At 50.8% G+C, this 23,481-nt stretch overlaps 1 protein-coding gene across 2 annotated transcripts in view; it reads left to right on the top strand.

The window, feature by feature from the left end:
* Positions 1 to 1,114: 1,114 nt before the first annotated feature.
* PDE6B (phosphodiesterase 6B) overlaps positions 1,115 to 23,481 on the top strand; it is a 34,011-nt gene continuing 11,644 nt past the window's right edge. For both annotated transcript variants that reach the window (XM_035005536.1, XM_035005537.1), the window contains exons 1-5: positions 1,115 to 1,591; positions 5,801 to 5,953; positions 6,271 to 6,360; positions 22,332 to 22,472; positions 22,564 to 22,638. In XM_035005536.1, coding sequence (XP_034861427.1) covers positions 1,124 to 1,591; positions 5,801 to 5,953; positions 6,271 to 6,360; positions 22,332 to 22,472; positions 22,564 to 22,638 — 927 coding nt within the window. In that variant the 5' untranslated portion in view covers positions 1,115 to 1,123. The remainder of the gene's footprint in view (positions 1,592 to 5,800; positions 5,954 to 6,270; positions 6,361 to 22,331; positions 22,473 to 22,563; positions 22,639 to 23,481) is intronic.

The raw sequence follows: 23,481 nt of genomic DNA, 5'->3' as shown, positions 1-23,481 counted from the left end.
TGCACGTGCACACGCATGCACACATGTATATGCATGTGCAGCATGCACACACATGATCGTGCATGCACACACATGTGCACACAGTCTCTGGAGAGAAGTGAAGGGCACTCCAGCAGCTGGAGAGTCAGACAGACATGGGCACGTCCTCCAGTTTTAATCCAAACTTTTTGTCGCACCACGGCCCATAGAGAAGCTAGCGTCTGTACAACACCTGGGCAGGTGGATAAGGAGAGAGGCGCCCAGCTGCTGTCTAGGAAGCCAGCCTGCCTGAAGCACATATGCTCCGGAACAATCTTACCTATACAACATGGCAGTGCCCACAGTGTGGCTGTGGATTCTGTGTGAGGAGAGGGTCTAGCAGTATGAATAAAAGTGCCTAATACGTAGGGATTGGGCCAAGGAAAAAGATGTGTGTTGGTGATTCACTAAGACAACCTCTAACTAAGGGTGCCAGCTCTTAACAGAGAAGCTCTGTTGCACTCAGGTGACCTATTGTCGCGTGCAAACCCCTCCCCTGCGAGGCCACCTCCTCACCATCAAAGAGAAGGGAAAGTCTCTGCAAACCCCCATCTTGTGGTCCCACCTCCACAATGGATGCTGGGCCACCTTCCTCCCCTCTTGTCGTTTCCCTCCATGAAGGTGGAGCCATGGAGCTGCACTTGCTGACCTCGGCACCGTACTGGGGTCCCCCTCCCTGCTTAGGGCTGGGCGGCATCTCCACGAGGCAGTGCCCCACCTCCCCAGCGCCCCGGAGCCCAGGTCTGAGTACCAGGAGATGTGGGGCTGCAATCCCCCAGGCAGAAAGGGTCACGGTGTTTGTATTACCCGCCCTGGGGGATTAGGTGAGAGGGCCTGCTCCACTGGCTGCCCAGGACCCCCGCCACAGGCAGAAGCCCCCGAGCTGTGACCCAGCTGCCCCCATTCCAGGGGGTCTGATTTTCCCAGGGGCAGGGGGTGGAAAGTCCAAGATCTAAGCCAAGGGGGGCAGGCATGGGTGAGTCAGCTTGTGCCCTCCCAGGACTCGGTAATCGTCACTAAGAAAGGCTTTGCTGATGACAGTGTTTGCTGGAGTCTGTGTGTGCTTGGGAACCAGCAGCCTCTCCCGGACAGGCAGTGGGACACCATGAGCCTCAGTGAGGAACAGGTGCAGCAGTTCCTCGACCAGAACCCCGGCTTCTCGGACGAGTACTTTGGGAAGAAGCTGAGCCCCGAGAATGTGGCTGGCGCCTGCGAGGATGGCCAGCCAGCAGCCTGCACCAGCTTCCGCGAGCTGTGCCAGGTGGAGGAGAGTGCAGCCTTGTTCGAGCTGGTGCAGGACATGCAGGAGAGCGTGAACATGGAGCGGGTGGTCTTCAAGATCCTGCGACGCCTCTGCCCCATCCTGCACGCCGACCGCTGCAGCCTCTTCATGTACCGCCAGCGCAACGGTGTGGCTGAGCTAGCCACGCGCCTCTTCAGCGTGCAGCCCGGCAGTGTCTTGGAGGACTGCCTGGTGCCCCCCGACTCTGAGATCGTCTTCCCGCTGGACATTGGGGTTGTGGGCCATGTGGCTCAGACCAAGAAGATGGTGAACATCACGGACGTGACAGAGGTGGGCTCTGGGCCACAACGGGCAGGGTCGGCGAGGAGTCCCTACAGGTCCCATAGAGTGGGTCAGCCTGCGGGATCCGGGGGGGACCTCTGCTCTCAGGAAGGCAGCCTGGGGCAGGGGGCAAGTGGGGTGGGCTGGGCCAGAGATTGCGGGAAGGAAGGAAGCCAGCTTTGAGGCAGCTGGGAGGGTGGTCTGGGCAGACCCTGCTGCCCCCTTGACCCACAGGTCCCTGGATGGAGGACTGGGGAGGAAGGGGTCAGAGCAGGGGCTGGTGCAAAGACTCAGAAGGGCCAGTGGGCCCCAGAGCCCAAAACTCAGAACCCCATAGGAGACCCTGCTGCTTCCCAGCACTGGCAAGCTTACGGGTTCGGGAGAAGCAGCAGGGAGACCAGGGCTGGCCCAGGCTGGGCAGCGAGGATAGACAGCAGTGCATGGAGCTGAGATTCGGCCAGGGGATGGCTGTGGCGCTGGTGCCCTAGGAGTTCAAGAATCCTGGGGTGCAGACCAGGGTGGGTGGGGCTGGGGGATGGAGGTGCCCACTGGATACGGTGTGGGGGGGGGACAGAGGCCCTCAAGGTGAGCATGGGGAGGAGGGGTTCCAAGAAGAAGGAGCAGGAAGAGGTTGCTGGGGGAGAACAAGAGCCACCGGCTTCTCCCCTCCTCTCCCTTGCCCACCTCTGAGACGGGGAAGCAGGACCTGGATCAGCCTCTTCCACTTTCTGTGAAGGAATCCAGAGGGGACTGCCACTGGGATGGGCTTCTCCTGGAACAGGCACTGGACCCTAGTCCTGGAGACAAAGAGACACGTGCACATCCCCCCAGGCCCACTCTGGGGCGGGGGAAGGAAGTGGTTGCAATCCTCTTACATTTATCTGCTCTAAACAACCCTGGGTCCAGCGACCTGAATATAGTAATCTCTGGGATTAGCTTCATCTTCACTCCATTTTAAGAAATAGGTCACCCCATGCATCAGAATATCAGGAGCCTGAACTACCCGGAACAGAAGGGGATCCGGCGCCAGGGAGAGGTGCGGGGATATGCACTGAGGGGTTCTCGCTGCCCCTTCTCTCCCTGTATCTAGTCCCCTCCGTTCTCAGAGTCTGGGCTGGACCTCTCAGCCTCCAGGGCTCTGTCCTCCGGCTCCCCCCGACCCAAGCCTGTGCTGTGTGAGGGTCTGGTCCAGGTGGCATGGCTGTTCTAGGCCCTGTGCCCTTCCCCTCCCTGAGGCCTTGGCTTCTCGAGACCCTTCTACCTCCATCAGGACAACCCACTCTGATTTCTCCCCAGTGGGCGAGGGGCACATGTTGGCCTCAAGCCTCAGGGCTGATCTGAGTCTTGTTGATCTCAGATGCAGTGGAACTGAGAGCAGAGTCAAAATCAGCCAAAAAACAAGTTTCCATTAAGTGCATCACGAAGACCTAAGCATTGCAAGTGTCATGTTGTCTTCAGAGGGGAGACTGAGGCAGAGAGCCTTGCTCCATCTGAGACTCCAGCACCTTCCTCGCTCTATGAGAAAAGCGTGGGGGGCTGTTTTGGGAGAGCGGTGTGTGCCTGGGGGACAGGGACCCCTTGCGGGCAGCAAGGAGGAAGACACCGCGGGGCTGCAACATCACCCCACCACCACTTTGCAGCTCTTAAGACCCCCGAGGGCTCATGGCAAGGCAGCTAGGCAGAAGGCGCTGGAAGGCTGTGGAGGGGACACGGCTCAGCCATGGCCACCGAGCGACTGAGCAGGACCAGACCCAGGTCCTGGCTCTGTGATGGTGTCTGACCCCACTCCAGAGAGCTGTGGGCCCAGAAACAGCCCATCATGAGCGTCCTGCATGTTGCCAAGGCGTCCAGACCCCAGTTGTGGCAGCTAGCTGTTGTAGGGTCAAAGGAGGCTGAATTGGCATTAGGGACACAGCTTTGTGGGGAAGCTCTGGGAGCCAGGCCAGCTCAGAAGAGGGAGGAGGGCAGCATTACCAGGCTGGCCCTGCAGAGCACAGATGGGCCAGGAGGCAGGTGGGTGCAGCGGGTGACAATGATGAGGGTCTAGGCAGTAGGGGCAGGGTCGGGGCACTTTCGAGCAGTCACAGGACCCCTAGACCTACTGAAGCTGAGGGGGGACGGAGGTGCCAAGGTGACAGCAGGGTCCTTTCCATGGGGTGCTGGGTGGGTTGCAACCCCTGGAATGGGGAGCACGAGAGCGTGGATGTTTGGGAATGAGGCTTAGGATGCAATGGGCCTGGGGTTGCTCCTGCTCTTACACTGTGGTTACAGAGCTTCCGGGAGCCTGAGCGTCACCCGCTGCCCTCAAGGTGGCTGGGGCCCCGAGCGAGGCTCTGGGACTGCAGGGTCTGATTCAGTAGAGAAGCCGGGTGGGAGCCTTGATATGGAGACAGTGGAGTAGAAGATGCAGGCAGGGCGCCCGAACAGGCACAAGCTATAAGGATGTGGAATGCAGGTGACCCCAGCCCTTGGGTGACTCCGTTCAGAGAGCACAGCTCCTGGCCAGAACCTGCTCTTGACCTTCCTGAGGCTCCCTTCAGCTTGCACCTAGCGTGTGGGAGACACACCGAGAAGCTAGAGCCACGGGCCACAGGGTGAAGGCCCCAGTGTGGCGGGAGCAAGCAGGGGTGTCTGGTCTGGCGTGGGGCACCTGGGAGCAGGGGAGTGCAGCTGAAGGGCAGTAAGGAAAGTCTGGGGCAGAGCCGAGGGCCTGCCAGGAGATGGGGCTGTGTGGCCAGGACGGCAGAACCCCAGGGCAGCAAGCACTGGGAAGGTGACCAGAGAGCACAGACGTGGAACGTGGAGATGCGCAAACAGCCCTGAGCTCATGCCTGTGCTCAGCCCCGGGGTGAGATTGCGCTCCTGCCGCCTCCAGGGATCCCGTGTTGATTTCCCCTTGACGCCAGGTGCCCTGTGGCAGCAGGTGACAGCCGCATCCCCATAACCAGGCAGGAGAGGCAGGGGACAGGTTGGCACCAGACACATGCACCTCTTCACGAGAACATGGACTGTTCTTGTCCCCAGCAGGCTTCCTCCGACTTCCCACTGGCCTGAACTGTGGCCCAGCTGCCCATGCAAGGGAGGCTGGACAGTGGCCGCTCCATCCTTGGTTTGCAAGGAGGCCGAGGCACAGAGAGGGCACGGGAAGTCGTGTGGGGTCAGTCACGCCTCTGTCTGCCACAAGACTGACAGTCCTTGAGTAAACCCAAAAGAGCTCCTTTAACAACAAATAATAATAACAAAATGTAGGGAGAAATTACAGGGATTTCCTCACTCAACCCAAGGTGACCAGGGAGGAGAGGGGCACAGGGCCATCCCGATCTTCCTGGAGGTCACACAGTGGCAGGTCCAGGCCCCAACCTAGGCAGTCCAACTCTGAGCAGTCCCCTTGGCCTCATGTAAATAAATATCAGTACCCAGGAAGTAGGAGGCTGGACCTGGAGTCACATCCACCCTGAACGGCAGAATCTTAGCCACTTGGAGGGGCCTCATCCCGGTAACACTCCATACCTGGGCCGAGACAAAGCCCAGCTGACCTGTTCCCTGTAGAAACAGAACTTAAGGGCCCCTCAACCAGCCCCCAGCCAAGGAGAGGCCCCAGGGAGCGACTCTAAGACTAGCAGGACCTGCCCTCGGGGCCACAAGTGGATTAATGCCTTATCATACGGGCAACGGGCCCCATGGAGCAGACGCTGGCTGGAGCATGGCCCCGGGAGACCCGCAGAGGACCCTCCACCCTGACTCACACTCACCCTTTATTCAGCTGACAGACTTTTGGGGAGGAACATGTCGGGGCTGGCCCGAGGGCAGGTGAAGGCAGGAGAGGGCAGCCTGAGCTAGGAGGGACTTATGGACAGACAGATGGGCGACTCCAGAGGTACCCAAGAAGCTGGCTTGGCCAGATGACAGCAGGTGTGGGAGGGCTCAGGCCTGCCACAACCCAGGCCTTGTGAGGACTCAGCAAAGTCTGTGATCGAGGGCTGGGGTTAGTGGCTCTGAGTGGGGGGATAGAGGCTGGAGCCACAAGGACAGGCCATGGGCCATGTGCTCTTATGCTTCCTGGGCTCCTGATGCCTGGGGCAGGGCCACCTGGGGCTCAGCACTGGCCTGGGCGGTGGCCTCCGTGGAGCTTAGCCCTGCCCCCCACTGGGTCGGGGGGAGCCAGGGCTCCAGGTCTACAGACTGACGGCCTCTCTTTTCTCTCCTCTTGCTGCCCAGTGCCCCCACTTCAGCTCCTTTGCTGATGAGCTGACCGACTACGTGACAAAGAACATTCTGGCCACACCCATCATGAACGGCAAAGATGTCGTGGCTGTCATCATGGCCGTGAACAAGCTCAACGGCCCATGTTTCACAAGTGAAGACGAAGACGTGAGTGTTGGGGGGCCTTCTGGGCGTGCACGCCTCTGTACGTGGGCCAGCTCTGTCCCCGGTCTGTCCTGTGCTGGCGGGTGGTGCGTGCTCCCCTGAGGCCTGCGTGTCCCTCTCCTGTGCTTGGTTCCACGAGCTCATCTCTGTGTCTCTTGCACACCTGTGTGTGTCTGCACACAAACAGGCCCGTGTGCGCTGACCTCGGTGCCGGGCGTGGGCCCCGTTCCAGGCGGCTGCGTGCCTCTCCACCCTTGCACACCTGAGCACCTTCTGAAAACCGGAGTTTCTGACTACTGTTGCTGTAATTCCTGTTTCAGGTTTTCTTGAAGTACCTGAATTTTGGCACATTAAACCTGAAGATCTACCACCTGAGCTACCTTCACAACTGTGAGACCCGCCGCGGCCAGGTACCTGTCCCGCCCCAGCCTCCCTGCCCTCCGGGACGTCCGAGTGTGTCCAGGCCTCTGTGCTGGTCTCTCTGGACAAAGACAAAGCTCAGCCTGGGCAGGTGCAGGGCCGGCAGCTGCTGGGGCTCCTGGGCTTTTGTGGCTGTGGTGTTGTGAGGGCGCCCGCTGCGCAGGAGAACCATTGCTTCCAGGGCTGGAATCTGCTTCCCCCCCTCACCTCCCCGCTCAGCGAGGAGGGTGTGGGCCTGATGGGAGTAAGGTGGGGCCTTGTGTTTTGGGAATGGTACAGAGCTGATGGGCACGTGAGGTAGGTCCCCTCTGTGTCCTCCTGCCTCAGTCTCCGGCCCACTGGAGGACTGGAAGACAGTGAGTGGGCCCTGGGAGAGGACAAAAAGTCCCTCTGGGCCTGGGGCTGGGAAAGCTGTATAAGATGTGGCCTTTGGGCTAAGCCTTAGAAGATGTGGAGAGTGACATGGTCACTCCCCGCCCTCCCTGCTTTCTGTTCCGTCTGCAAATGCTGTGTGCATCCTGGTCACCTGCTGTAAACGTGCTTAAAATGATGAGAGGTTCCTCTGCTCAGCTCAGCATCTAGAAAGGCTATTTCGGTGCCCCCTCCTGACCCATGGGCTGTAGAAGGAGCAGCCTGAGCAGGGGGTCTGGGATTCCCTGAGGTTATCTCTTGACCATAGGCCAGCCCCACTGACTGGGGAGGAAAAAAAAGCCTCTGAGAGAGATACCGCCCACAGGCCATGGTTGTGCCGCAGGGCAGTGGGAGGACCCCTGGGGGAGGACAGGAGGGTACCCTGGGCAGAGGGAAGAACATGGCCTGAGGCCTTGGATGAAGTGATGGCACAGTGGGGGTTGGTCAGACAGGGCTCAGGGCCAACTGGGGAGCAGTGAAGGTCTGTGAGGCCGGCCTGACACATGAGACTGGCTTCTAGAAAGGCCTCCAGGTGCACTGTCCTGTTTGGGGGGAAGTCACTGTGAGCCCCACACTGCAGGAAGAGGGTTCTTCACTGGAGATATGTCTCCTTTCACCCTTTATCAATTTATATTATCATTTGTTTACATCCATCTGGAGTCATGGGTGTTTAGGTTATAACCCTGGTCAACTTGATTGATTTTGTCATTCAGTCTGTTCTGACTGTAGCCACTGGGAGACCCTCAGTGGGCTCCCCTGCCGTCTGACATAACCCATCAACTCATCACTCTGGGTGTTTTCTGTGAGTTGGGTTGGCGGATGGGTAGGTTTGCTGGTTTCCGGCAAGGGGGGGGACGGGTTGCACATTCCGTGCTTTCTGTCACAACCAGATGCTCCAGACTCATTTGTGTATTTCCTGTGTGGCCCTGGAATCAGCAGTCCCTCAAGGATCTCCACTGCTTTAATTGGGGAACGGTCCTAGAAGCAGCGACCTGGGCACTGGGTGTGCTCTTGGCTACTGGGGTGTCGGAGCAAGGGAATGCATGTGCACCTGCTAGCCTGTGCACAGAACATCTGCACATCTACATGTACACGAACTCGTGTGCAGCTAAACTTGAGTTCCCACTGGTGTCTCCACATGGATCATTCTGGCTCCCCCCGCTTGCTGGCAGGCAAGTTTCCACTCCAACAGTGAGATAGATACCTGGCTCCCATCATCCACCACTCATTTACTTAAGTGTTCAATTCCAGTGTATGTGCACAGCAAGAACAGAATTGTTAACCCGTTCCCCATGGGAAGACAGTGTTCACGGGCAGCTTCTTTTGTCTTTAGTCTTACAGACTCTGCTCATTTCCCAAAATACTTCAATCAGCACCTTTTCTCCGCCTCCTTCAGTGAGGTGGTTTCACAGTTTGATTCTCTTGTCAGAGTCTGCATTCTTTCGTGGAATCGCCCAACCTGCGAAATGACTGTTTTATTGGCACACATTAAGGTTCATCATTTGTGCTATAAATTTCCATAAGCCCAACAAATGTATCACGACAGGTAACTACTGTATCCTACAGAATAATTTCCCTGCCCTAAAAATCCCCTGTGCTCCAGGTGTTCATCCCTCCCTTCCCACCTCCACCGAACGGCTGGCAACCACTGATCTTTTTGCTGTCTCCACAGTTTTGCCTTTTCCAGAATGTCATAGAGTTAGAACCATGCAGTGTGTGGCTTTTTCAGATTGGCTTCTTTCCCTTAGTAAAATGCATTTAAGATGCCTCCATTCCTTTTAATGGCTTGATAGCTCATTTCTTTTTAGTGCTGAATAATATTTCGTTGTCTGGATGGACCACATTCACCTATGAAAGGACATCTTGATTGCTTCCAGTTTGGGGCACTTATGAATAAAATTGCTAGAAACATTTGTGTGCAGGTTTGTGTATATGTATAAGTTTTCAATTCAGTTGAGTATATACCAAGGAGTGCAATTGCTGGATAATATGGTATAATTGTGTTTAACTTTCTGAGAAACTGCCAAAAAGCAATGGTGTCATTTTGCATTCCCATCAACAATGAATGAGAATTCCTATGGCTCTCCATCCTCATCAGTTTTTGGTATTGTCAGTGACTTGGATTTTATTCATTCTAATAGATTGTATCTCATTTTTGTTTTAATTTACAATTCCCTAATGACAAATACCATTGAGCATCTTTTCATATACTTATCTGCCATCCGTATATCTTATTCTTTGGTGAGGCGTCTGTTCAGATCTTTGTCCATTTTTAAATTAGTCTTCTGTTTTCTTATTGTTTTAAGTATTTGTAAATTTTGGATACAAGTCCTTTATCAGATTTGTGTTTTGCAAATATTCTTTCCAAGGGTATAGCTCGTTTCCTCATTCTCTTAACAGTGCATTTGGAAAAACAGAAGTTTTAAATTTTATTTTATTTTTTTGAAGATTTTATTTATTTATTTGACAGAGAGAGAGAGAGCCAGAGAGGGAAAACAAGCAGGGGGAGTGGGAGAAGGAGAAGCAGGCTCCCAACTGAGCAGGGAGCCTGATGCGGGGCTCGATCCCAGGACCCTAGGATCATGACCTGAGCCGAAGGCAGACGCTTAACCGAATGAGCCACCCAGGCGCCCCAGAAGTTTTAAAATTTTTTTTTAAGATTTTTATTTATTTGCGAGAGAGAGAATGAGAGACAGAGAGCATGACAGGGAGGAGGGTCAGAGGGAGAAGCAGACTCCCTGCTGAGCAGGAAGCCCGATGTGGGACTCGATCCCGGGACTCCAGGATCATGACCCGAGCCGAAGGCAGTCGCTTAACCAACTGAGCCACCCAGGCACCCTAGTTTTAAATTTTAATAAAGTCCAACTTATTAATTTTTCTTTCATGAAGTGTAGTTAGGTGTTATATCTTAAAACTCATTACTATGTCCATCAATAGATGGATGAATGGATAAAGTCACAGAATATTATTCAGCCATAAAAAAGAATGAAATCTTGCCACTTGCAACAACATGGATGCGCTAGAGAGTATAATGCTAAACAAAATCAGTCAGAGAAATACAAATACCATATGATCTCACTCATATGTGGAATTTAAGAAAGAAAACAAACAAGCAAAGGGGAAAAACCAAGAAACAGACTCTTAACTATAGAGAAAAAAACTGACAGTTCCCAACGGGGAGGTGAGGGGTAGGTGAAATAGGTGATGGGAACTAAGGAGGGCGCTTGTCTTGATGAGTTTCGGTGTTGTTTGGAAGTGTTGAATCACTGTATTGTACACCTGAAACTAATAGAGCACCGTGTGTTCACCAACTGGAATTAAAACAACAACTTTTTTTAAAAAACCTCATCACCAAACTCAGGGTCACCATATTTTCTTCTTTGTCATCTTCTAAGAGTTTTATAGTTAGGTCTATGAGTTAATATTTATGAAAGCTGTAGGGTCTGGATCTAGATACACTTGTTTGCATGTAGATATCAAATTGTGCAAAACTATCCTTTCTCCATTGAATTGCCTTTGTTCCTTCATCAAACTGCAGTTGTGTGGGTCTATTTCTGGGTTCTCTATTCTGTTTTATTGCTCTATGCATCTATTTTTTCACTAATACCATAGAGTCTTGATCATTATAGATTTATAGTCTTGAAATCAGAAATATCAATTCTCCAACTTTATTGTCTTACAGTATTACGCTGGCTGTTGCATGGGTGGGGGGGAGGGGCCTTTCCATATAAACTTTATTTTTTTTTTTTAAGATTTTATTTATTTATTCATGAGAGACAGAGGGACAGAGGCAGAGGAGGAGCAGGTTCCCTGTGGAGCAGGGAGCCCGACACGGGGCTCGATCCCAGGCCCCTGGGATCATGACCTGAGCCGAAGGCAGATGCTTAACGACTGAGCCACCCAGGCGTCCCTCCATATAAACTTTAAATCAGTTTGTCCATATCCACAAAATAGCTTGCTGGTATTTTAATTGGGACTGCATTTGTTAATTTGTACCTAAGTATTTCATTTTTATGCTAATATAAGTGATTTTGTGTTCTTAATTTCAAGTTCCAGTTATGTATTGCTGATATAAAGAAAAATGACTGACTTTCGTATATTAACCTTATATCCTGTGACCTTAAAACAATCACTTATTAGTTCCAGGAAGATTTTTTAAATTGATTCCTTGGTTATTTTCACATAGACAATCATGTCATCTGCAAACTAAGACAGTTTTATTCCTTCTTTCCCAATCTATATACATCATATTTCTTTTTTTTTATCATTGCACTTGCTAGGACTTCCAGTACAATGTTGAATATGAGTGGTGAGAGGGGGCACCCTTGCCATATTCCCAATATTAAGAGGGAAACATCTAGTTTCTCACCATTAAGTTTGATGCTTGCTAAAGGGTTTTGTTGAATTTTCATCTAGCTAAGGAAGCTTCTTTCTATTTGGCATAGAGTTTTTATTCTGAATGCGTGTTGGATTTTTGTCAAATACTTTTTTTCCATCAACTGATATGAAGGTATTATTTTTTCTTCTTTAGCCTGTTAATGTGGTAGATTATATTAATTGATTTTCAAATATTGAGCCCGCCTTGTATACCTGGGATAAATCCCACTTACTCATAGAGTATACTTATTTTTATACTTCATTGGATTGGTTTGCTAATATTTTATTAAGAATTTTTGCATCTATGTTCATAAGAGAATTTGGTCTATAGTTTTTCTTTCTTGTGATGTCTTTTTAAAAATATTTTATTTATTCATTTAAAAGAGAGAGAGCAAGAGAGGGAAGGAGCACAAACGGGGGGAGAGGCAGAGGGAGAGGGAGAAGCAGACTCCCCACTTAGCTGGGAGCCTGATGTGGGGCTTGATCCCAGGACTTGCAGATCATGACCCAAGCGGAAGGCAGATGCTTAACCATCTGAGCCACCCAGGTGCCCCTCTTGTGATGTCTTTATCTGGTTTTGGTATTAGGTAATGTTGGCCTCATAGAATGGGTTAAGAAGTGTTCCCTCTGCTTCTATTTTTTTTTTTTTAAGAGATTGTAGTGAATTGAGCAAATTTCTTCCCTATGTTTGGTAGAAAATTCATCAATGAATTCATCAAGGACTGGTGCTTCCTTTTTTTTTTTTTTTTAAAGATTTTATTTATTTATTTGACAGAGAGATAGAGAGAGAGCACAGATAGGCAGAGTGGCAGGCAGAGGGAGAAGCAGGCTCTCTGCTGAGCAGAGAGCCCGATGCAGAGCTCGATCCCAGGGCCCTGGGATCATGAGCTGAGCTGAAGGCAGACGCTTAACCGAATGAGCCACTCAGGCGCCCCTGGTGCTTTCTTTTTTGAAGATTATTAATTATTATTCCAATATCTTTAATACATATAGTTCTGTTCAGATTATTCTATTTCACCTTATATGAGTGTTGATAGTTTGTGTCTTTCAAGGCATTGAAAACTTCATTTTATCTAAGTTGTTACATTTTGGGGCTCAGTGTTGTTCTTAATGTTTTTTTTTTTTCCTTCTGCTTGCTTTAGGCTTACATTGATTTTCCTTTTCTAGTTTCCTAAAATTAGGTTATTGGTTTTGGATCTTGCTTCTCCTCTATTATGTCCATTTAATGTTGTAAACATCCCTCTAAGCACCACTTTCACTGCATCCCACAAATTTTAATAAGCTGTATTTTTGTTTTCATTTAGTTCAAACTCTTTATAAATTTCTTTGGAGACTTCTTCTTTGACCCATGTATTATTTAGAAGAGTTCTGTCTCATATATTTTGGAATTTTCTAGCTACTTTCTATTTAATTTCCGATCCCTAGTTTAATTCTGCTGGGGTATGATAATACATTCGTTACGATTTTTATTCCATATTTGTTAAGATGTGTTTTACAGACCAGAATATGGTCTATTTCGGTGAGTGCTCCATGTGATCTTGAAAGAACGTATATTCTGCTGTTGTTGGATGGAGTGGTCTGTTGATGTGCATTATCTCCAGCACTGTTTAGTTCAACCCCTCTTACTGATTTGCTGCCTGCGGTTTCTCTCAATTACTGAAAGAAGAGTACTGAAGTTAACCGACTAGTGAGTTTATCTATTGCTCCCTCAAGTTTTATCAGTTTTTGCTTCATGCAGTTTGATGCTCTCTACTTAGGTCCATACACGTTAAGGAAGTTATCTCCTTGGAGAACCGACCCCCGGTATCATTAGGTAGTGTCCCCTTTTACCCCTGATCATTCTCCTTCTTCTGAAGTCTGCTTTGTCTACAAGTGACGGTGACACAGCAACTGTGACTTCTTTTGATTGCTGTTAGCGTCGTGTATATTTCTCCCTCTCTTTACTTTCTTCCCAGCTATTTTTGCTGTGGTAAAAGGCACATAACGTAGAACTCACTATCTTAACCATTTTTAAGCCTCCAGTTCAATGGTATTAAGTACATTCATAATGTGTAACCATCACTACCACCATCTCCAGACTCTTCGCAGAGTCCCAAACTGAAACTCTAACCTCATTAAATACCAGCTCCCCGGCCCCGGCCGCCAGCCCCTGGCACCCATCGTTCTACTTTCTGCCTCTGTGATTCTGACTACTCTAAGCACCTTATATAAATGGGAGCATACGGTATTTTTCTTTTTGTGACTGGTTTGTTTCATTTACTGTAAAGTCCTTGAGGTCCATCCATTTTGTAGCTGGTGTCCGAATTTCTTTCTTTTTAAGACTGAATAATATTCCATTATCTGGATAGACCACATTTTGCTATCCTTTTATCTATCAGTGGACACTTAGGTTGCTTCCATATTTTAACTATTGTGAATAACACTGTTATGAGTATGAGTGCACAAACATCTCTTTGAGACCCTGCTTTTGGTTCTTTTGAGTACATACCCAGAAGTGGAGTTGCTGGGTCATAGGGTAGTTCTATTTTTAATTTTTGAGGAAATTTCATACTGTTCTCCACAGTGGCTGCACCATTTTCCATTTTCACCAACAGTACGCAGGGTTCCAATTTCTCCACATCCTCTCCAACACTTGATATTTTCTGTGTGTTTTTATAGTAGCCATGCTAGTGGGTATGAGGTGGTTCTTTATTGTGGTTCTGGTTTGCATTGCCCTAAGATTAGTAATATTGGTCATCCTTTCATTGGCCATCTGTGTATCTTCTTTGGAATGTCTGTTTAAGTCCTTTGCCCATTTTTTTATCTGGTTATTTGGTTTTTTGTTGTTGAGTTTTAGGGATTCTTTACATATTCTGCATATTCATCTCTTATGAGATATATGATTTACAAATATTTTCTCCCATTCTGTGGGTTACCCTTTTACCTTTATTGCACAGAAGTTTTTAATTTTCAGAAAGTCCAATTTGTTTATTTTTTCTTTTGTTGACTGTGCCTTTGCTGCCCTATTCAAGAAATCATTGCCAACCCAGTGTCAAGAAGCTTTTGTCTTATGTTTTGTTTTAAGAGTTTTCTAGTTATAGGTCTTATATTTAGGTCCTTCACTCATTTTTAGTTAATTTTTGCAAATGATGTGAGGTAAGGATCCACCTTCATTCTTTTGCATGGGGATATCCAGTTTTCCCAACACCATTTGTTCAAAAACTATCTTTTCCCCCACTGAATGATCTTGGCAACCTTGTTGATAATCATTTGACCATTTATGTGTGGGTTTATTTTTGGACTCTCTGTTCTGTTCCGTTGATCTATATGTCTGTCTTTATGCCAGCATCACACTGTTTTGATTAAGGTAGCTTTGTAGCCCGTCTTGACTTAGGAAGTATGAGTCCTCCTCTTTGTTCTGCTTTTCAAAGATTGGCTATTCAGGGCCCTTGAGATTCCATATGCATTTTAGGATTTTTTTTTTATTTCTGCAAAAATCATTTAAATTTAGATAGAGATTAAATTGAATCTTTCGGTCACTTTGGGTGATCTGATATTGTAACAATATTAAGTCTTCCAATTCATGACTAAGACGTGTCTTTCTATTTATTTATGTCTTCTTTAATTTATTTCAGCAATGTTTTCTAGCTTTTGTTGTTACAATAATGCTAACTTTTATAACTGCCCATGTATTTACCTTTATTGAAATCTTTATTTCTTCATACATCTTTGAGTCCCTTTCTTGTGTCCATCATTTCAGCTGCAGGACTTCCCTTTAACATTTCTTGCAGGGCAGGTCTAGTGGTGACAAATGCCCTCAGCTTCTGTTTACCTGGGAATGTCTTAATTTCTCTCTCAATTTTGAAGGACAGCTTGCCAGATATAGGATTCTTGGTTGAGAGCCTTTTTTTTTTTTTTTAATTTTAGAACTTGATTATGTCAACCCATTGTCTTCAAACCTCCAAACAAAATTCCTGATGAGAAATCTGCAGACAGCCTTAGTGAGGATCCCTTGTATGCGACAAGTCACCTTTCTTGCTGTTTTCAAGGTTCTCTTTGTCTTGGCTTTGGACAGTTTGATTATAATGTGTCTTGGTGTGGGTGTTTTTAGTTCATCTTGCTTGGAGTTTGTTGAGCTTCTTGGATGTTAATATCCATGTATTTCATTAAGTTCAGGGGGTTTCCAGCCATTTTTCTCCAAACACCCTCTCTGTGTATCCCTCTGCCCTAGCAGGGTCTAGCCCACCTCCCTTGGGGCTGAAGTCCTGAGTTGCTCTCATTCTGCCCTTGCTCTGTAGCCTCCTATTCTCCCAGGAATGGATAATGCTACTTCCTCTCAGTCAGGCCCCTTAACTTCATTGCTGTGAGGACATTTTGCCAATTCTTATCAGCAGCATCTCCAAACACTGACCTTAGGCCAGGATTCAAATCCAACCCCATACATCCCAGGTGTGGGGCTTGGAGAGGCAAGTCTGGGAACATTTTCTTGACCCTGTCCCACCACACACACTTTCCCCACTGGGTATTGCCCACAAGTGGGGGGAGGGGGTGCAGTTCACGCCAAGAAAGTTACATCTCAGGGGAAGCCAAGTTTTTAATCCTCCACCTGTCATGTGTTGAGCCCCCACTTCCCTCTCCAACTATCCCCGCTTGACTGCTTCCCTTTATAAACACAAATCAGGGCCCTGTCTGCCACAGTCATGGACACATCTCAGGATCCTTCTCCTTCTGCATCTTGTCAGCCCACTCCCACTCAGCACTCCCACTCAGCAGTCAGAGCCATACTTTGAAAACTTAAGTCAGGTCACTGGGTGGCCTCAGGGACACCTGCAGTCCTCTCCCCCTCCTGGCTCTCCCCACCCCTTGCTCCATCCCAGCCATTGTCCCCCATAGGGGCCTTTACACCTGCAGGTCCCTCTGCCAGGAACACTGTTTCCACACACCTTTTGGCTCCTCTGCAGAGAGATGTCCCCTGCCCTGAGTACCCCCACTTGAGCCCCGCATTCCCTACCCAACCCTGCGTCCTGTATTTCCTCTGTATTCCCTCTGTATTCCCTACATCTCCTTGTAACAAGCCGTAGGACTGTTCATTCTGCTCATGTTCTAGCTCCCCCCTGCCCCCACTTAGAGGTGAATTCTAAGACTCAGGGATTTTTGTCTGTTCTGTTGTCCGGTTATCCCAGATCTAAACCAGACAATAAGTGTCATTCCACCAAATGAATTGCCAATGCTTAGGGAATATGGACTACCTGGAAATGCATGGTTTCCAGCTCCTCAGACCGCACACATGCACACATGTACTTTAAGACAGAGTTCTAACGTGGACTTCCAACGATAGACATCCATGCCTCAGTCGTGTGCTTTGATTTCCTACTCAGACATCACCTAGTCCTAGTAGAAGGCAGTTTCTGATACCTCATACTATGAACGACATTTTTAAGAACGCTAATTTTAATTTGCACAAAGCACAGGGCTCTACCTCACAGCCCTTTTTGGAGAGAAAGGTAGAGAGATCTACCTTTCTCTCCAAAGAGACCAAACTTCGGCCAGTGATTAAAGACCGGCATCCACACAGTTTGCAGTTGAGCCTGGTGCCTGCTCCTTTCTTTCTCTCCTCCTCGTGTTGCGGGAGGGCAGGTACCTGGGAATTAAAGCGGTTCTCATGCAGAACTTGTCCCTGCCTTCCTTAAACCTTAGCAGCTCTTCAGGGTCCTAACAACCCCTCAGCAGGGCTATGGCCCCTCAGACCTGCCCTCCATCCTCCAGTCAAGAACTACTGAGCACCCGGAGCGCCTGGGTGGCTCAGTTGGTTAAGCGACTGCTTTCGGCTCAGGTCATGATCCTGGAGTCCCGGGATCGAGTCCCGCATCGGGCTCCCTGCTCGGCAGGGAGTCTGCTTCTCCCTCTGACCCTCCTCCCTCTCATGCTCTCTGTCTGTCATTCTCTCTGTCTCAAATAAATAAATAAAATCTTAAAAAAAAAAAAAAAAAGAACTACTGAGCACCCTTCTTGCAGACTTCACTCAGGGGCTTCTGCTGATGCCTTCCTGAAAGCAGCTAAGCCACTTTGGCGAGAGGTAACAGAAGCGATAAGGTAAACATTAGGTTCGGCCAGGGATGTTGGAATTTCTCCCTGATCTACTGCTTCACACTGATCAGTTCAGCTGAATGATTCCCACTGGTCAACCGTCCAGATTGCACCAAAAGCTAGATGAAGGGCCCCATTGGTGAGGGTTCTGGCCTCTCTGACCTCCTAGGCTGCCCATGTGCCCATGGCCTGCTGGCTCACTGTGAAGACCAGAGGACATGCACTGCCCCTCCCAGGACAGGACAGTTTCAGAAGGCCATATAGACAGCACACGTGCTCAACTGCTGGCCTCATATTCTTGTTATGTGAGCAAGTGGAAATGCTCAGAAGTCAGGATATGTGAGTCTGGAAGCAAAGGGGGGGCTGGCATGCCTCTCCGCCCTGGGCAGTGAAGCCCCCACCGTGATATCGCTGGACACAGTTGGGAAGAGACGTGCCATAGAGCAGATCATCTTCCCACCATAAGTAACCTCAGGAGCATGGATAATAGTGAACTATAGTGAAATAACAAGGAAACAATGAGGTTGCGTACTTATACCTTTGCCTTAACATAATTTTCTTAATTGTTAAGTTCACATCATTTAACTTTAATAATGGCTGGGTTTAATAACTGGCCCTCAAAATTCCTGATGATTGAACAACCAGCTCTCAGGAGCTTACCACTCAGTAAGAGCCCTGGGAGCCAAGGCCGACTGGAGTTCACTGGGTCACCTTTCCTGTCTGCCCTCCACCTCCCAGGCATCCTGACACACCCCTCCTGGAGTGTGAGTATCAGGCTGGGCCTCGAAAGGCCAGCCTTCTCCTTCCAAAGGCTTTGCAAGCTGTGTTGTCTGTCCCCAAATGCAGTTGGATGCCCCTTATTTCCAAAGTCAGCAGGGGGCCCCTCACCGTTGCCCCCAGGTTTCTCATTTTGGAGCATGAATCCATGAAGGGCAACACCTCAGCACCCAGGTGACCATGGCTCCTGGCCACTCAATCACCTAGGGTTTGGTTCACATAACAAGTGGTGGCACTGGGTGCTGTGTGTTGAGGACAGGCTTAAGGACAAGAGGGGTGACCACTCCCCAGGGAGGGCTCAAGGCCCAAAAGATGAGGTGTGAGTTGCACCCTGAAAGAGGGGACAGGGGAAAGGCAGAGGCCTTTGGTGAGCCACACAAGGCCCTAGTCTGCCTCAACAAGTTTCCTATATTTTAAAGACGAGATTTCACTTAAGAATCTGAGTTTCTAACTTGTCTTGAAAGTCTGAGGCCTGGGCGCCTGGGTGGCTCGGTTGGTTAAGCGACTGCCTTCGGCTCAGGTCATGATCCTGGAGTCCCATGATCAAGTCCTGCATTGGGCTTCCTGCTCAGTGGGGAGTCTACTTCTCCCTCTGACCCTACCCCCTCTCATGTGCTCTCTCTCTCTCTCTCATTCTCGCTCTCTCAAATAAATGAATAAATAACATCTTTTAAAAAAAAAAAGAAAGAAAGAAAGAAAGAAAGTCTGAGGCCTGGAGTGCCTGGGTGGCACACTCTTGATTTCGGCTCAGGTCTTAATCTCAGGGTCGTGAGTTCAAGCCCCTCATTGGGCTCCACACTGGGTGTGGAGTCTGCTGTAAAAAAAAGGAGGGGGGGCGCCTGGGTGGCTCAAATGGTTAAGCATCTGCCTTCAGGTCAGGTCGTGGTCCCGGGGTCCTGGGATCAAACCCCACATCGGGCTCCCTGTTCAGCGGGAAGTCTGCTTCTCCCTCTCCCTCTGCTTCTCCCCCTGCTTGTGCTGTCTTGCTTTCTGTCAAATAAATAAATAAAATTTAAAAAAAAAAAAGAAAGAAAGAAAGTCTGAGGCCCATCCACTGGTCCTTATGGTGGTTCCCTGAGGGTTCTGGCCTGCTAATCTCTAGCAAGCAACATGGAGGGTGTCAGCCAGGGTCCAGGCCCTCCTTGGTCTGGAGGCCGGGGCAGAGAGAGGCTGTCCTGGGAATGGGATGAGCAGGAGCAGGCTCAGAAGCTCCCAGGTTGGGTCTAGGCAGTGGTTGAGAGGGTGTCCAGGCGGCCCAAACCACTGGAGATTCAGGAAGAACCAGCCCAGAGTGACACAAGACAGGCAGTGCATGAAGACACCTAGATGAAGTTCCAGAACACTCAGGGCTGGAGCTCAGAAGAGCCTGGCAGGGATGGGGAGGGTGCTGTGCTGACCGGGTGCTCCAAAGTCTGACTACACAGGTGCGTGCTGACATGAAATTTCATCCAGCTGTGTCCTACCTCACTTGCTTTCTGTGTGCCGGACTCAACTCAGAAAGCTAAAAAAGAAACGGGAAGAGAGAGGAGGGGCAGAGGCCCTTGGTGAGGTGCCTGAGCCCCTATTTCCTCAGCCATATGAGAACCTGCTTCAGAGCACAGACCAGCACGTGATGACTAGTTCCTGGTCTGATGGGAGCAGGGGAGGGGCAGGGTATGACAGGAGGTGCTCTGCCAGGATGGAGGGATGGGACGAGGCGGGGAGTCAGGGAGAGTGTCCCTTAGGCACTGTGCTGTGAGATACACGGCCTTCTCCTCCCCATTGTCTCCCTCCTGGGGAACAGGCTTTGGGCACCAAAGTATTCAGGTAGCTCAAAAATTAGATGTGCTGCCCAGACACACACCCCCTCCCTGCACTCCAGCAGGACCACGAGATCTCCAGCTGTCCTAGACATCTCTGAGCCCTGGCTTCCCCCCATTCTTCCTTCTCTGGTGTGTGTTCTGGTCCTAACCAGGGCTTTGTACACAGAGGGCCCTCAGGGAGTATCTGTGGGTTAGACACACAGATGATTAACTCACATGCACACATACACATGCTCACGCTCACACATGGGACTCCTAAAAACTAGGCACTCTTCTGAGAGCCTGACTCCTCTTCCACCATTCTTCCTCCCAGCATCCTGAGGGGAAAACATCATTATCCCCATTTTACAGGTGGGGAGACTGAGGTCTGGAAGTTAGCCAACCTTCCTCAGGTCACAGAGCTGAGGAGAAGCAGATCAGCACCCTTACTCGCTAGGTGTGGAGGAAGAGGGTGAAGAGTTCTGTATCCAAGCCATTAGCCATGGAGGACTGGGGTGCTAAGCCAGCAGCTCAAAGGTGAAGGAGACACAGGGCAGTGCATGAGTGACACAGAGTCCTGCCCTCCCCTGCTGTGCTTGTGCCGACGTCCAGGTAGCATCTGGCTCCAGGACCTGGAATTCAGACAGTCTGCCTTAGAACTTCGAACCTCACAGCCTTCCATGCAATCAACAAACACACAGGTGCAAGGTGCTCAGGTGTGAGGTACTGTGCTAGCCATGGAAAATCTGCACCTTCTGGCCTCATGTGTTGGAGCGGGGAGACAATGAGATTGTGCCTCCATGAGGTCAGAATGAAAAGGTGTTGTAACGATCAGGTTTGGCAGGTGCTCAGGACAGGCCTTCCAAAGATGACTTTAGGCTGAGACTCAAAGATGAGGAAGCCCTGGAATGAGTGCTATGAATACAGAGGACAGAGTTTAATCAAAGGCCCTGTGGTCAGTCAGAGTGAGTGCTAAGGGCACATGGGAGTTCCTTGGTGAACGATGGGCAGAGAGGGGGCAGGGCCAGGCCACCAGGAAAGCCTCCTCCACCAGTGGAGAGTGTGGGTGGGAAGAGGTCTCCATGAGCCTTGTACACTAATGGAGAGCATTAGGGTTAAGCTGCCTCCTGGTGAGAGCACTTCAGAGCAAGTGGGGTCTCCAGAGCAAAAGGTAGGGAGCTGCAGAGGGCCTGAGAAGGACTGGCAGGAGGGGAGCCGTGCAAGGAAGAATCATGGTGGCAGGGAAGGCTTGGCCCCAGGCAACACTTATTACAGGCCAGAAGATACGTGAGGTGGTGAGTGGGGCAGCCTAGAGGCACCTGTCTTTGGGCAGTGGCTAAGGAAACCAAGAGACTCGACCCAGGCAAGTGAGGGGAGAGCCTCATGGAGTTCATCTGAGCCTGGCCAGTGATCCTGGACAGCAGCTTGGGGTTCAGTTGTGGGTTGATGTCCTGGGGAGGGCCTGGCCAGGGCTTCACGGAGCATTTCATTGAACTATCACTCTCAACTCATTTTGTGGCATCCAAAATGCACTGAATCCATGCTCTCAAAACCCAGCTTCTCAAGGCTGATTAGGTAAGGGAGGTTGGTCAGAGTTTTGTCTTTAAATTTTATGCATTCACTTTCACTTAATACCCCAGCTTGAGGCCAGCACCGGACAGTAAGTGGCAATGATGTGGCCAAAGCTTGGAGGCTTTACCTTCCAACAGGTTTGGGGGCAGCTGGGTCAAGGAGCAGGTAATCATGTGCTTGGATGAAACCCCGGGTGATGGCACTCTGTGGAGATGCTGTTGGGAGGGGCACCATCAACCAGCGTCCCTCTGGAGCTCTGTGGTCAGATGCATGTGCACATGTGTGCTGGGTGTCGCATAGGTGTGGAGGGGGTATGGCCACAGGTTCACAGGTGTGCCCCCCCACATGCTGCGGTCACATAGGTATGTGTGTTCTGGGGGGTGGCCACAGGTTCACAGGTATGCCCCCCCAGGTGCTGCTGTGGTCACCCAGGTGTGTGTGGGGGAGAAGTGGCCATCGCTCACTGGTGTCCCCCCCCCAGGTGCTGCTGTGATTACCTAGGTGTGTGGGAAGGAGGGATGGCCACAGGCTCACGGGTGTTCCCCCTCCCCCAGGCGCTGCTGTGGGCACCCAGGTGTGTGGGGGGGAGGGGTGGCCACAGGCTCACAGGTGTCCCCCCCCAGGTGCTGCTGTGATTACCCAGGTGTGTGGGGAGGAAGGGTGGCCACAGGTTCACAGGTATGCCCCCCCCAGGTGCTGCTGTGATTACCCAGGTGTGTCGGGGGGAGGGATGGCCACAGGCTCACAGGTGTCCCCCCGCCAAGTGCTGCTGTGGTCAACCAGGTGTGTGGGGGGGAGAGGTGGCCATAGGCTCACAAGTGTCCCCCCCACCCAGGTGCTGCTGTGGGCACCCAGGTGTTTGTGGGGAAGGGGTGGCCACAGGCTCACAGGTGTGACCCAGGTGTTACTGTGGTCACCCAGGGGTGTGTGTGTGTGTGTGTGTGACCACAGGCTCACAGCTGCACCCCCCCCAACAGGTGCTTCTGTGGTCAGCTAACAAGGTGTTTGAGGAACTGACAGACATCGAGAGGCAGTTCCACAAGGCGTTCTACACTGTGCGGGCCTATCTGAACTGTGACCGGTACTCGGTGGGCCTCCTGGACATGACCAAGGAGAAGGTGAGGTCTCAGTGCTCCACAGGCCTCCTGGCCAGCCTCGTCCTGCTCCTGTGCTGACTCACTGACTCTGTCCCTTCTCTTCTCTGCTCAGGAATTCTTTGACGTGTGGCCTGTGCTAATGGGAGAAGCCCAGCAGTACTCAGGCCCACGCACACCCGATGGCCGCGTGAGTCATGGTGGAGGGGGGACAGGCCCAGCCTGCATACCTCTGTTTCCCTGGCTCCAACTCCAGCTCCAGGGTGGGAAGGGGCCTGTCCCAGCCTGACCGAGGGTGGGAGAGGGAGGGCTATGGGAAGGGTGTGGGGCGGTGGGGACAGATGGTTGTGGGCTGGCTGGCTACCTGACTGCTCTGGAGGGCAGGCTCTGAGCGCTTGTCTGCTGCCTCCCCTGACTCCAGCGCATGCTCCGGGGCCGGGTGGGGGCAGGTGCAGATCTCCCGATGAGGGTCATCAGCCCAGTGGGAATGGCCAGCCTCTGTCCTTCTGCTGCCCCACCCTTAAATCACTGTAGCATCTCCCATGTGGGACCATGTATACGTGTATGTGCAGTGTGTGTGCAGACCTGTGTGCATGAGTGTGAGAAAGGCAGGGTGACAAGTACAAGGGAGCATGGCAGATACTTCTGCCACGTACTGTACATCCAATCTGGTACACACCACCCAGCCCAGCCATGCTTCCGTTTCCCCACCAGTCACAAGGGGTGATAACTGGGCCTTTTCACAGGGTTGTGTGCCAAGTCCCTGCTCATGGCTTGGCTGTGGCCGTGACTTGTCACAGTTGTGTGTGTGTGTGTGTACTGGCCTGGGTGTGCATACATGTGAAGGAGTATGGGGCCCAGTTTGTGTGTGGGCTTGAGTGGGACACAGACCGAATGAGGACAAGTGTAAACCAAATGTGTAATGTGTGTCCCACGAGTGTCAGTGATGGTCTGCATGTGTGTACATAAAGTGCATGTGAGGTTGTGTGTATGCTCTGTGTGCACGTCCATGTGTGCATGTGAGGTTGTGTGT

The sequence above is a fragment of the Mirounga leonina genome, unplaced genomic scaffold (assembly GCF_011800145.1).
Source record: "Mirounga leonina isolate KUSES-001 unplaced genomic scaffold, KU_Mleo_1.0 Mir_129, whole genome shotgun sequence".
NCBI lineage: Eukaryota > Metazoa > Chordata > Mammalia > Carnivora > Phocidae > Mirounga > Mirounga leonina.
This window is presented reverse-complemented; position numbering and strand designations above follow the sequence as displayed.